The following is a 13143-nucleotide window of genomic DNA, read 5'->3' on the forward strand; positions in this document are numbered from 1 at the left end:
GCTAGAAGGAAAGAGGAGCAGGGGAGGTCAGACATTTGATGATATGGAAGAAATGAACAGATGGGATGGGGAGACAGGTGGACTGTGGGGCCTGTGTTCCCCCTTCCCCAGGGGACTGGTGATTCGCTTATTTATTGCTGAAGGACAGAAGTGGAGGAGGCCCAGTGAATATTTTAGGGGTCTGTAGTAGGGGCTGTGGAGAGCTGGTGGTAGAAAAGAATGGCCCGATAAAGTGACCCTTTCGATGAGTAAGCAGGTGAATTAGCCAATAGCCAGGCTCGATCCAAGGCAGGCAGGCAGGCAGGCTGGAATCACAGAGGGCATTGGTGTCTGTCATTCTCCAACCTAGCACCCACCCCCTGCAAAGGGAACTAGGTGGCGAGTAGTGAGCTCAGGTCTGTGCACAATGGAGAAATCAGGATGGTAGCTGATGATGGAGATGGAGACAGATGTGGGTGCAGGTGGAATGGAGGTGGAGATGTCATCACACTGCCCCCTGCTGAGTTGGGTCATACCTTCCTCGGCGGATGTTTCTTCAGGAGTGAAGAAGGGAGGGGAAAGGGAGAGAGGAGAGACAGAGTCCATTTAGGGACTTACTTCCTTGTGCCAGCCATTGATTAGCCCCATCAGGACCAGGACTCCCTTCCCCCTTCCCAAAGGCCGGCCCAGGGTCATCAGAGGCCAGGCACTCAGACAGCGGGAGCCACTAGGTGACCCCACCCCTGGGTCAGTAAAATCAGCTGGGAGAGAAGGGCAACTCTTACTTGAATCCCCATCCAGTGCCACCCAGGACGATGGCTGCAACTAACACTGCCCCTGCGATGGAGCCAATGATGATATTGGTGCCGCTGGGACCTGGTGAAAGGGCATGGGATTTTGGTTAGAAAATGAGTGGAGAAAGAGTGATCTACAGGAATAAACAGATGAAGGAAGAAAGGAAATCAGAAAAATACAGAAGGTAAAGAATGAATAAAAAGGTGGTGGCTGAGAACTATATCCCAAAGAGAACAGAGGAAAAGGAAAAAGGCCCACAAATACTAAAAAATTTATTGCAGCTCTTTTTGTTTTGGCAAAAGAAACAGAAGTTTGGGGGTGGGTGCCTATCAATTACATTGAACAAATTACATAGAATGAACGTAGTAGAATATACCATAAGAAATGATGGATGATTTCAGAGAGACCTTGGAAAACTTGTAGGAACTGATGCGGAGTGAAGTGAGAAGAACTAGGAAAACCATTTATACAATAATAACATGGGAAAGACAAGAACTTTGAAAGACTTAAGAACTTTGGCCAATTTGATGAACAACCATAATTCCAGAAGACTCATGATAAAATATGCTACCCCCCTCCTGACAGAGGTGATGGAGTGCACCAAGAGACATTATATTTTGGACATAGCCAATGAGATAATTTCTTTTGTTTGATTATGAATATTTCTTATGAGGGAGGTTGTGTTTTTTTAGTGAGGGAGGGGTGGGGGGGAAGACAGAGGACATATATCTGAAAAAAGTGTAATTGAACTTATAAAAAAAAGATGGCATTCTCACCCCAACCCCTAGATCCCCAAAGCTCACCCTTGTATCTTTCAGTCTCTTCTGTGGGTGGAGATGTGGGCATTGGGTTATAGACACTGCAGTCTTTGCCTGTCCAGTCTGGCTGACAAATGCATTTCCCCTCATTGCTACAAACCTGGGAGGGAGAGGAAAGGCCCTGTGTGAGCTGGGATGTCAACTTTCCGGTCCCCATCCCCCTTCCCACCCTCCCTAGACAGACTGGCTTTGACCCATTTCATGGAAGGATCAGCGTTTGGACTTGGAGAGGCCAGTACCAACCCCATGGTCAGAGCAGATCCTTCGGCCAGCACTGCCAGGGCAGCTGCTGAAGTTGAAGGCTGAGGCTGGGAGGCAATGGTGATCCAGGCAGAGCATGTTGGGGCCACAGGGAGTGCCGTCCTCCACATAGCTCAGGTCTGAGCCATCTGCTAGTTCTACATGGCCCCCTCTGAAGGGAAAGGCAGGCTCTGCTTCAGTCTCTGGGGTGTACTCCCTACCCACTTCCCCATTCTCTTGTCCCTTAATTCAAACCTTGTCCCCTCAGCCTCCCCCTCCCATGTAGGTTTTTTCTCCTCCCCCCTTCTAATCCTAGCCCCAAAGAGATGGGTTTCCCCCTGCCCTCAGCTGGACTAAAGAGATAGGGCTCTGGGTACCTGCAGTCAAGCTCCCTGCCCTGGTGATAGAAAGTGATGCTGCTGATATCCCCACCCAGGTCCCCTAGCCGAGGCCCACCAGAGATATTGACACAAAGAAGAAATCCACAGAGCACGTCCCTAGGGGTAAGAGGTGAGGAGAGACAGAGATAAGTACACCCTGACCCTGATGATTGGCTCCTAATCTGAAATACTCCCAGCCCAATTTCAGGTCCAACCCTGGCTCATTATTCTGAACAGATGAAGAAATAGAGGACTTGGAAGCAGAGGCTGAGAGGTAGCCCTCATAGCTTCTTACCACCCCTCCCTCTCTCCCTCTCAGCTTCTCTTGCCTTAGTCTCTCCTTCCTTCTTATCTCAGGACCCTTGCCCTAAACAGAAAATTCTTGGGGAGGCCCATAGCCAACTGCCTCCCTCACCAAGGAGCTCCGGGGCCACATCTTCCTCATGCGAGGGGACCCACTCACTGCTTACTACACTGGACCCAGCCAGAGCCCTTGCGCCCACAGTTTCCTCGTTCTGTCCCCTCCACGTTGAGCCGCTCATAGCAGTATCGGTCAGCAGCATCTGCAGGAAACAAAACACCTGGCTTGCCCTGAGCTCTCTGAACTGCCCTTCCTCAAAGGTCTAACAATCTAGCCCTAGAATTAACCTCTTGTGTGTTATGGACCCCTTGGCAGTCTGGTGAAGCCTATGGATTCCTTCTCAGAAGAAAGTTTGTAAAATGTATAAAGCAAAACACAATGGATTACCACGGAAACCAACTACTCTGAAATACAGTTATTAAAATTTAAAAAATTTTCAGTTCATCGACTAAAAACTCAGGTTTATGCTTAAAAACTCCTGCTGTAGATCATCTCTCTATGTGCACACTGGCTAGATTTTTGAATTCCTGAGACCTCAGGAAGGTGAGAGGAACATTCACCCAGATATTCCCCTTCTATACTCTCAATCACACCTTCTTGGTCCCATAACCAGAAATTCATAAAATGTAGATGTTGGATGAGACTTTAGAATTATAGAGGTCATTTAATCCAACTCACAGTTTTAGAAACTACCAACACCATTTTGCAGAAAAGCCTGGGGAAGGTTTACCCAACACTAGAACTCAGTGCTGACTTCCAATCAGAACTCATCCTACTATATAACACATGTTGTGTTTTTGTCTATATTCATGAGATGGGATTGGGACTGGACTGGTGCCATGCATAGGACTCACTGTGGCCCCAGAGTGCCCGGCACTGCTTGTCCCTGGTTTTGCAGCGTCCTCCATAGCAGCGACCCTGAGAGAAAGAGAGACAGACAGACACAGAGGGCCAGAGATAGGGACACAGAGATACAGACAGGCAGAGACACAAAAAGACAGAGATAGCACTGAACCTGAGACTTTTCAGGGATGGCACTGGGGAGGATGGGGGGAATGGTGAAAAGCCCCCTCCCTAGATCTCCCTTTATCATTCATTACCTGTTCTTGCTCACAGTAGTAACCATCCAGCTTGTGTAGATTGGGGGGACACTGTAGAAACAAGGGGGAGTGTTTGGAAGCCCGACTCCCACTTCCCAATGAGAGGGGACTGGAAATAGCTGAGGTCAGGGATGTGCCGTCGCCCTCCTCCCATTCCCAGAAGTTGGGGGGAGGGCTGGGCTGAGTGCCTTGAGGGGCATCAGACTGACCTGGCTGGAGTCCCCTGTACACGTCTCTGCGATGTCACATTCATTTACCGCCTCTCGACAGGACACTCCCCTTGGCTCGTACTAGGAAGGGGGCAAGAGGACGAGACGCTAAGTGAACCCTTCCCTGTTCCCTTCCAAAGGCGCAGGTCAGGTCTAGATGTTCCCACCATCCACCCCGTCAGCTCGGCACCCATTCATACCCGAAGTCTGCAATCAACCGCTCCTCCCTTGGCCCTAGCCCCGCCCACCCTAGGACCGCCCCCATTCATTCTCCGGGCGCTCCAATAGTTACTCCTCCCCCGCGCCAGGTCCCGCCCCGTTCAGGCTCCGCCCCCCGGGCCGCCCTCTCCATGCTCCCGGCTTGCAGATTTCGCCCCGCCTCAGGACCGCCCCCATTCAGCCTCCAAGCCCGGGATAAGGCGGGCCCCACCTTGCATCCCCGACAGCACAGCCCGTCGCTGCACATGGCGTCGTGGGTCAGCGTGCATTTCTTGCAACAGTTCCCGCCCGCTCGGTTGCACTCCTGGGAGAAAGGAGGGAAGGCAGGGGAGGCGAGCAAGCGCCCGGCTCAGCCTCCGCCCGGCCCCGGGCCCACCTCTCCCTGGCTGCCGGCCTGCACACTCACCTGTACTGAGCCGCAGTCGCACTCCTCCCCCGCCTCCACGAAGCCGTTTCCGCACTCCGGGGGATCCAGCAGCTGCGAAGGGGTGCGATTGCAGGAGGGCAGGGGATGACTCCTCTCCTGCCCTCCCTCCCTAACACCTCAAAAGGCGGAAGGCCGCAGCCTCCCCACTCCCTAGGCTACCCATTGTTGGGGGGGTGGCGCGAGAGGGAGGGGTTCCTTGGACCCCAAATCCGAGGCCTGTCCACGCCTTGGCCCCACCATCTACCTCCCCTGCGGAAGGAGCGGGGGAGGGGGCTCCTCCTTTATGAGTGAAGGCAAGGTGGGGCCTCACGGCTCCGGGGTCCCTTCCGCAGGTGACTTTCCATCCTGGGTGCGGGCTGGCTGGGGGAAGGAGACAGTGGGAGGGGCCGGGCTTGGATACCTTGAGGGGCTTGTTGAAAAGGCAGCTCCCGCCTCCCTCCTGCAGGAACTGGCTGTATTCCTCCAGGCTACAGCGCGAGAACTTCTGGGGCAGGTAATGCCTGAAGGAGGAGGCAGGAAAGCCTTCAAGTCCAGCCTATATCCCTGAGGGTCCCACCACCACCCGGTCCCAGCCTCGGCCCCATAATGGGGTGGAGGCTGATCTTCCCTAGGGGAGCCACACCTGGTCTTCCATGGGGCGTGGCGGGAGCAGGTAACAGCGGGAGGAGGTGTGCCCTCATCTAAACCAGGCCTGGGGAAATATCCGGTGGCCAGCGCTGGGTACCGCATGTCAGCGAGCTCCTGGGACTTTTGGGACAGGGGGAACTCCATTTGGGCAGAACTCCACTCTCCCCACCCCACTCCCAAAGTCCAGCTGCTGGTCTTTTTAGCTCAGCCTTGTTTCTGGAGCTACCTGGTTCTTGTGACCCTCCTCTGGCCCCACCTTTCCCTCCAAAAAAAAAAAAAGAGAGAGAGAGAGCTCACCCTGTGTCTTCCATCATACAGCCCTGCCAGGTGTCTGGACACTTGCACTCGCCTGCAGGAAGATCCAAGACACACTGAGAGAAGTCCCTGTTCTTAGTAATGCAGGACTCTCCCCTACACTTGTCCCACCCCATCCCCTAATCTGCCTGCCTGTCTCTATCATAGAGACCAGGGGCAGTGTGGTGGACAGAGAGGGCTCCTAGGTTTTAATTCTGCTACTTCAAAGCAGCTGGGTGACATGACCTCTCTAGGCCTCTGTTTCCTCCTCTATAAAAAAGAGAGGGGTGGGGAAGATGGCCCATTCCAGTTCTAAATCCTATTGGTATATATATAGGCATGTGATTGAAAGTACGCCCTCTTCTTTCATTTTCATGAGCTTGAGACTTGGTAAGGGACAGGGTATCCAGGAGAGAGGGCTCTGGAGGTCAAAAGACTTTAAGGGGTTACCTGCTGAACTTCGATGTTTATTCCACATCATGCCCAGATTCTGCCCCAGGGTCTGTGCCAATGTCACTGCCACATACGCCACAGTGCCATACTGGAAGGAGTGATGGAGAGACATAGAGCTCCAACCCAAACCCCAAAGCAAGAGGAGCCCCTACCTGCCTAAAGAATCTTCCTAAGCAGCCCCATGCTCTGTTTCTTCCTCTCCCAATCCATGGTCCCTGCCCAAACCCAACAGCTTCTTACCTCATTGACACCACCTCCCCTAGACTGGGAGCAGATGCCCCCAACATAGGCAGTGCCACTTCTGGCATTTTGAAAGGTTCTGCCCCTAGAGATGGAATGATCAGGGGAGATATGATGTAAGTGGTAGGTCTGCCAAATAAGTAGCCATGGGGTATCTTAAGAGACTAGGAAGGTCCTCCATATACACATCTTCCCCCTCCCATCCCTTCAATGCCTGCAATTCCACCATTTCTGGGTCATTTCTGGAGTTGGCTAAGCCTCTTGCTATGGATGGTTTAAAGTGCAAATATCCCTGGGAGGGATGACACTTCTACCACCACTAACTCACTGTGTGACCTTGTAGGAATCACTTTCCTTCTCTGGTGCTCAATTCCCACAGCTGCAAAAAGAGCAAGTTGATCTCTGAGGTTTCGTCCACTCTAAAGATTTTAAGATTCTAGGATTCTAGACCTTAACACTTTAGTGTGAATTAATTTATCAGCTTATTTTTTTTTTCTCCAAGGACCAGAAAATATGAGAGCACTGGAAACCTAGAAGGGAAAGGGCCATGAAAAAGGGGGGAGAAAAAAGAAATAAGGGAGCGCCAGAGGCCACTAGTATGATGGAACAGGTGTCACTCAGAAGGTGAACAAGGATTTAACTTCCAGCTGACAGAAGAGGAAGTTGGGGAGAGGACACAGAAAGGAAGACAGGGAGAGAGCTTTGCTGAAGGAGGACTGGAGGGGGTTATAAAGATTCCACATTTTGGGCAAAGATGACTGTGGGAGAAGAATATAAATCAAAACCATGGCAGATGGGACTGTCAAGCTAAACCTGAGAGAAGCTACACCTTTTCCTTCCATATTCTTCCAACTACCGGTTTCCAGTCTTGGCTTCTGGTCCCCTCTGCCAGGTCAGCTCCATACTGAGTTCAGTAAGCAGGAGTTCAGTGGGGATAACTGAAGGGAACCCAGGAGAGGGTGCTATTTGAATCTAGGAGAGACTGGCCTCTCTCAGTGTTCCTAGGAGGGTCTGGAAGTCTAGGAGACAGTCCCTGCTCCTCTAGAGTATGGAGAGGGGGGAAGAGTTCTGACCAGGAAAGGAAAGGAGATGAAGAAAGGCAATGGGGTGGGCGCAAGGAATCTCACGAGAAGAGGTGTGTGGCGTCGCTGGGCTCAGGGAGCCCCTCCCGTCGGTAGACCATAAGTCGAGCCAAGGTCTCTAGAGGGTCATCCTGTACCTGGATCTTGTCACCACCTGCCCATGTTTCCATAGCAACCAGCACAATTCTAGTGTTAAGTTGATCTTTGTACAGCTGAGGATAGAGAAGAGAAAGGTTTAGGTGACACAGTGGGTGGATTTGTAGTCAGAAAGACCTGAGTTCTAATCTTGTCTCAGACACTAGCCGTGTGACCCTGGGTAAGTCACAACTTCTCTCTGCCTTGGCTTCCTCATCTGTAAAATGGGGATAATAGCACCTACATCTCAAGGTTGTTAATAAAATGAAATAATATTTGTAAAGCACTTTGCAAACCTTAAAGCTCTATACAAATGCTAGTTATTATTGCTATCATTATTATTATCCTGGGGCAAGACATAGGGGGAGCAGGCCAGAGGCTGGAGCGAGGGCCAGAGACCCTCCAACCTCTTTATGTAGTCTGGGCCTCAGTTTTCTCCTCTATAAAATGGGAAGTAAGTCCTGTTCCTCTTCTCCATTCAGAGCAGGGAGTGATGTGACTGACTGGGAGAGACTGAAATTAGAGCAAATCCTCGGAAGCCACTCCAGAGCCCCTAGACTCAGTCTCTGTCCTTGTTCCCTCCGGGGCATGGCTCCTAGGTGATGGAAGGCATGGTGTCAGGAAAACCTGAGATAAGATCCTGCCTCAGGGGCTTCTAGGCCACGTGAACCTGGGGAAGTCATTTCACTTCTCTCAGTCTGTTTCCTCATCTATAAAACGGAGAAAATAATAGCACCTCTCACAGGCCTGTTGTAAGGATCAGATGACGTAATCTGCAAAGAACTTTACAAACCTTAAAGTGCTACATAAGTATTTGCTATTATTTTGCTCATAACTCTGTGTAGTGATGAGGGAGCTGACCAGGAGTCAAAGGGTGCCACCCATAGGACTAGTCACTGGAATCTGGCTGGGAGAAGGGTGTTAAGCACAAGGCCCTTTTGCACTCTGCAACACTCCCGAGTACACCAGATTAAAATGGAATTGGGATATTGTTCACAAAATAAATAAAAATATAACAGAACAGAGAGAACTAATATGTGGTTTTCTAAGGCAACATGTGACCCTCAGGGATCCCTATGGATGGTTTAGTGGTTTGTGATGCAGGAATAGGGCCCTGTCTGGAGTGAAGGTGGAGAAGCTGCAGATTGGGGAGGGGCGGGCGTTAAGGAGGGAGTCACATCTGGGGCTGGGATGGCACTGCTCACCACATCAGCCAGGTTCACCACAGACTTGGCAAAGTTGCTGGTAAGGACGACAGACTGACGCAGCTGCTCAAACTGACAGCAAGAAACAAGAGAGAGAGGGATAGAAGAGATTGGGGGAAGGAACGTGTCCTGAAGACAGCAGAATCTTCTCAGCCCTCCCCACCCTCCATCACCTTTCCTTGCATACCTGGAGCCCACCCTCGTCTCTGGCCTCCAGACCCAGGAACTCACCAGCTGGTGGTCATTGATCACAATGAGTTCCACATATTTGGTCTCACTGTGGACGGTGGAGTGGCCACGCCGAACCTGGGGGTGTGGTTGGGGGTGAGGGACAGGTGAGCGTCCAGTCCTCCTACCTCCCAGCTAACTGAGCCCAGATCACTGGAAGAACCTAGGGCCTCCAGCCAGCTGAGAAATTTGTGGATTGTAAATTGGAAACTACAGATTCCAGAGCAGAGATTCTTAACCTGGGGTCCATGGAACCTTAAGAAGTCTGTGAACTTAGATGTTAAAATAATTACAGCTTTTTAAAAAACTAATCTTCAGTTTCCTTTATAATTCTATATATTTGATTTCCCGCATTTAAAACATTATTCTGAGAAAGGATTCCTAAACTTCCCTAGGCTACCAATGGGGTCCTTGATACACAAGGGTTAAGAACTCTGATTCTAGACTCAGGTTCTGCATTCACTTTCCTGAACTGGGGAACTGGATTTTCTTGGGACACATCCAGCACTAGAGGAAGCTAGCTCATTTTGAGTTCAAGGCAAGAATATAATATGGCATCCTCTTCCTCCCCATCCCGTCCCAAAGGCTTGGTGTTCTTTGCCCCTTCGTGCATCTTTCTGAACCCCACGGCTTTATGTCCGGTTTTTTGCATGCGGATGCAAGGACAGCAGATCCTTAGGTCGTGCTTTTGGTCGGCAAAGCATTTAATGATCTTATTGGAAGTGGGAGTACGCCTGGGGGCAGATGCGAAGACATGCAGATGGGTGGGCAGGGAAGCCGGGGAGGCTGACGGGCCCTGAGATGGGTAGGCTGTGTCTGCCAAGCAGAAAGGGATAGTAGTGGCTCCCCCATATAAAGTCAGCAACCCCAGGCCATGCTTGTCAAGGTCCCCAAGGCTGCAGGCTCCTCCTGCCTGAGTCTGAAACCTGAGGATTCTGCAGCCTGAGGTTTCCATGGGCCCCATACCTGCCTTTTCCTTCTCAGCCTGGGCAGGGCCGGTGGAACAGGAAGAGAGGGTGCAGCAAACAAACAACCTGGGGGGAGGGAGAGCAGGTGAGAGTCTGACCCAGATCTCTTCTCCCTTTGTATCTCCCCTCCCCACTTTCCCGCTCGTTCCCCCTGCCTCACCTGGTTCCCTGCATCCAGGAATTGGGAGAAGAGAGGTCCGGTGGATGAAGTGGGGGAGAGGCCCCTACAGTGAAGAGGGAGGAGTCAGCCCACTCTGGACCCTCTTACTCCAGGGAAACAGAGACAGACTAGCAGAAGAAGCCCAAAGGGGAGCTTCTAGTATTTCCCTCCTCCCTTGCCCTTAACCCCACCAGCCAAGGCTCCCATGTCAATATGTCGGATCCAATCTCCCAGATCCTCATGTTCCAAGGTCAGGACCTTGGGGGGCAGGTACCAGGGGATGGGGGTGGGAGGGAGGTAAGGACATTGGAGTCAGATCTGAGGTTACTGGGGAGACAGGCAGGGATACTGTGTCTGGGGTTACCTGAATGTGACTGGGGTGACAGGAAGGAAAGGAAGAGAGCTGAATTATTGGAGGATGGGAAAGGGTGGGGGTAGAAAAGCCTAACTTGCCCCTTTGGGAGAACAGTGGTCCCTAGTATTTACAGGGAGAGTGAGCAGAGCTGAGACTCCAGAAGGCTGCACCAGGCATTACAAGTGAATGACTAGACGATGTCACCTTACCTGGGTTGCTTCTCCTTGAGGTTCAACAGTATAAGTGAAATTTCCATCAGAGAAGACTCCGCTGTAAGAGGAGAAAGTCTTGGCTCCCACCCCCACCCCCACCTCCTCACCTGTCCACAGCTTGACCCAGGGAAAGGGAAAGTGGTCAGAGAAACAAGAGCCAGAGGGAATCTGAGGGCTCCCCCACCCATGCCCTGCAGCCCCAGTACTCACTGCAGTCCCTGGCAGGTGGAGATGGCAGCAAAGGACCCTGGGTTATCTCGAAGCTTTCCCTGGTAATAGCAGTGGTCCCCAGCCCCCTGAAAAAGTCACAGAGCAAAGGGGCTTAGTTAAGGCTTTGCCCTGCCTGCCCCCTTTGGGGTCCCTTCTCTTGGGATCACCTCAAGGGGATGGATGAGGTGGCTGCTGCAAGGATACATCCCTTTGTCAGGCACTTCTGCGGCCTAAAGCCCTGGCCTTTGAGAAAGGAAACCTAAGCTTAGGCCTCTGCTTTGTTAAGTCACTGTGTCCTCCAGCAAGTTACTTGTCATCTCTGGCCCTCCTGCCCCACCCCGCCCCCCATCTGCCTGAAAAATGGGAAGACTAGACTAATTCAAGAGTTCTTAGCCTGGGATCTGCAAACTTATTTTAGTGAATTTTTTTTTTTGGAGGCAATTGGGATTAAGTGACTTGCCTAGGGTCATACAGCTAGTAAGTGTCTGAGGCCAAATTTGAACTCGGGTCGTCCTGACTCCAGGCCTGCTGCTCTATCCCCTGTGTCACCTTATCTGCCCCTTTTAGTGAATATTTTGATAATTATATTTCATTTGAATTGGTTTTCTTTGTATTCCTAAGTATTTACTTTGTGCATTTAGAAAGATTATTTTGAGAAGGGGTCCCTAGGCTTCATCGGATGGCCCCAAAGGGGTCTCTGCATAAAAAAGGTTAAGAACTCCCAGGCTAGGTAATCTCTAAGAATCCTTCAAATTAATCGCAAACAAGCATTTATTAAATTCCTACTACGTGCAAGGCACAATGCTAGAACTGGGGGTACAAAGATGAAAAATAGTCCCTATCCTTGAGGGGTTTAAAATAATAAGAGAGATAGAACATAGACACAGATAAGCAGACTCTAAGGCAGGGTGACAAAAATGTGGTTTGGCATCAGACTGTGAAGGATCTCAAACACCAGACTGAGTTTAATTTATATTTTATCCCAGGGCAATAGGGAGCTACTGAAGACTTCTGAGTAGGAGAGTGGCGGATTGGGCTGCAAGGGGAGGGAATAATGAAGAGTCTATTATAATAGTGGCAGAGAGGTGAGAAGGGCCTGGACTAGATTAACAACCATGGAAGGGTAGAGAATTTTGAGATTCTAGCTCCTCCATCTGAGTGTCAATAAGTGATTGACATCATCAGGTGTATGATCAAGGATGACTCTGGATGACCACCAGGTGGGGCATGTTGTAGTACGAATTCTCTCTGTACATGCATTGAACTAGACTGGATTTGTCCAATTTGAGAACCCTCAGGCCTTCCAAACCAGATTAAAATGAAATTGGGAAATGTTGAACAAAATAAATAAAAAGAGGATAAAACATGGATAATGTTAATTTGTGGTTTTCTAAGTCAATAGGAAACAAACTGTTTCTATTTGCAATTTGACACCACTGGACTAGATGGTCATTGAGGTTCCTTACAGGCTTAAATTCTATGATTCTGTAAAGGGGCTTCTCCGGGCTCTCCCCCATCCCTGGCTCCCTGGCAGTAGGTTGAACCACTCCCCCCATAATTCCTCCTGTCTCCAGCTCTCCTCTTCCCCCCCATTCCCTTCACTTCATGGGAAATTACTTCTGCCCCAGTTATTGAAACTGCCTAAGGAGAAGAGAGGAGTGGGTTATTTATAGAAACTCATTCATCTCTGCCCAGGCCCTTTTGGCAACTGAAGTGGGAGGAGGGGGTCCAGGTATTCCTGAAGACATCTAGAAAGTCCTAGTGGGACTTGGCAAAAGATAAATGATGATAAGGGACAGGAAGTGAAATGATGTTGTTTCTTCAATTACTATAACCAGCTCCCATCACCAGCAGAGTCATAGGACCATTCCAGATGTGGAGACACAGCTATAGCTGTATTTAAAGTCCAGAAAGTTGATGAGACCTTCCTTCCTCTATCCTTCCTGATGCCTCATCCTCCTCATAGGATCACAGGGCTGTGAATTTAGAGCTGGTAGGGCCCTCAGAGATCATCTATCCAGACTTCCCCATTTTACAGATGAGGAAACTGAGGCCTAGAGAGATGAGAAGGGACTTGTTCAAGGTCACACAGGTGGTAAGTAGTAGTCAGGATTCAAATCCCATGGTTTCTCCACTGTTGCCTCTCCCTCCCCGACACAACCTAGACTTCGATAGACCTGTGATCCAAAAGAATGAGGAACCAAAAATCCAGAGTTCCTAGGATCCCCAAAGAATGTACCCTCTTTCTCTGCCATGATACTTCATGCCACCTTGTCAGCACAGTTCACATAACTCACACTTATAAAGCACTCTAAGATTTGCAAAACTCATTCCTAACCACAATTAGTGTGTGTATAATTTTACACATAAGGAAATTAGGCTTAGAAAAGTCATAGAAGTATAGATTTAAAACTGGAATGGACCTCAAAGGTCATCTGGTCCACAT

At 50.2% G+C, this 13143-nt stretch overlaps 1 protein-coding gene across 1 annotated transcript in view; it reads right to left on the bottom strand.

Annotated features, from left to right (window-relative positions):
* Positions 1-388: 388 nt before the first annotated feature.
* The window catches only part of ADAM11 (ADAM metallopeptidase domain 11), a 31389-nt gene continuing 18634 nt past the window's right edge, over positions 389-13143 (bottom strand). The window contains exons 5-26 of the mRNA XM_072646007.1: positions 10698-10783; positions 10485-10545; positions 9921-9984; positions 9759-9826; positions 8796-8870; positions 8565-8636; positions 7270-7436; positions 6143-6227; positions 5900-5990; positions 5453-5504; positions 4929-5028; positions 4508-4579; positions 4313-4405; positions 3883-3963; positions 3674-3724; positions 3428-3491; positions 2676-2775; positions 2210-2329; positions 1836-2004; positions 1578-1692; positions 765-855; positions 389-533 (exon numbers count right to left, since the gene is read on the bottom strand). Coding sequence (XP_072502108.1) covers positions 485-533; positions 765-855; positions 1578-1692; positions 1836-2004; positions 2210-2329; positions 2676-2775; positions 3428-3491; positions 3674-3724; positions 3883-3963; positions 4313-4405; positions 4508-4579; positions 4929-5028; positions 5453-5504; positions 5900-5990; positions 6143-6227; positions 7270-7436; positions 8565-8636; positions 8796-8870; positions 9759-9826; positions 9921-9984; positions 10485-10545; positions 10698-10783 — 1926 coding nt within the window. The 3' untranslated portion in view covers positions 389-484. The remainder of the gene's footprint in view (positions 534-764; positions 856-1577; positions 1693-1835; positions 2005-2209; positions 2330-2675; positions 2776-3427; positions 3492-3673; positions 3725-3882; positions 3964-4312; positions 4406-4507; positions 4580-4928; positions 5029-5452; positions 5505-5899; positions 5991-6142; positions 6228-7269; positions 7437-8564; positions 8637-8795; positions 8871-9758; positions 9827-9920; positions 9985-10484; positions 10546-10697; positions 10784-13143) is intronic.

The sequence above is a fragment of the Notamacropus eugenii genome, chromosome 2 (assembly GCF_028372415.1).
Source record: "Notamacropus eugenii isolate mMacEug1 chromosome 2, mMacEug1.pri_v2, whole genome shotgun sequence".
Taxonomy (NCBI): Eukaryota; Metazoa; Chordata; class Mammalia; order Diprotodontia; family Macropodidae; genus Notamacropus; species Notamacropus eugenii.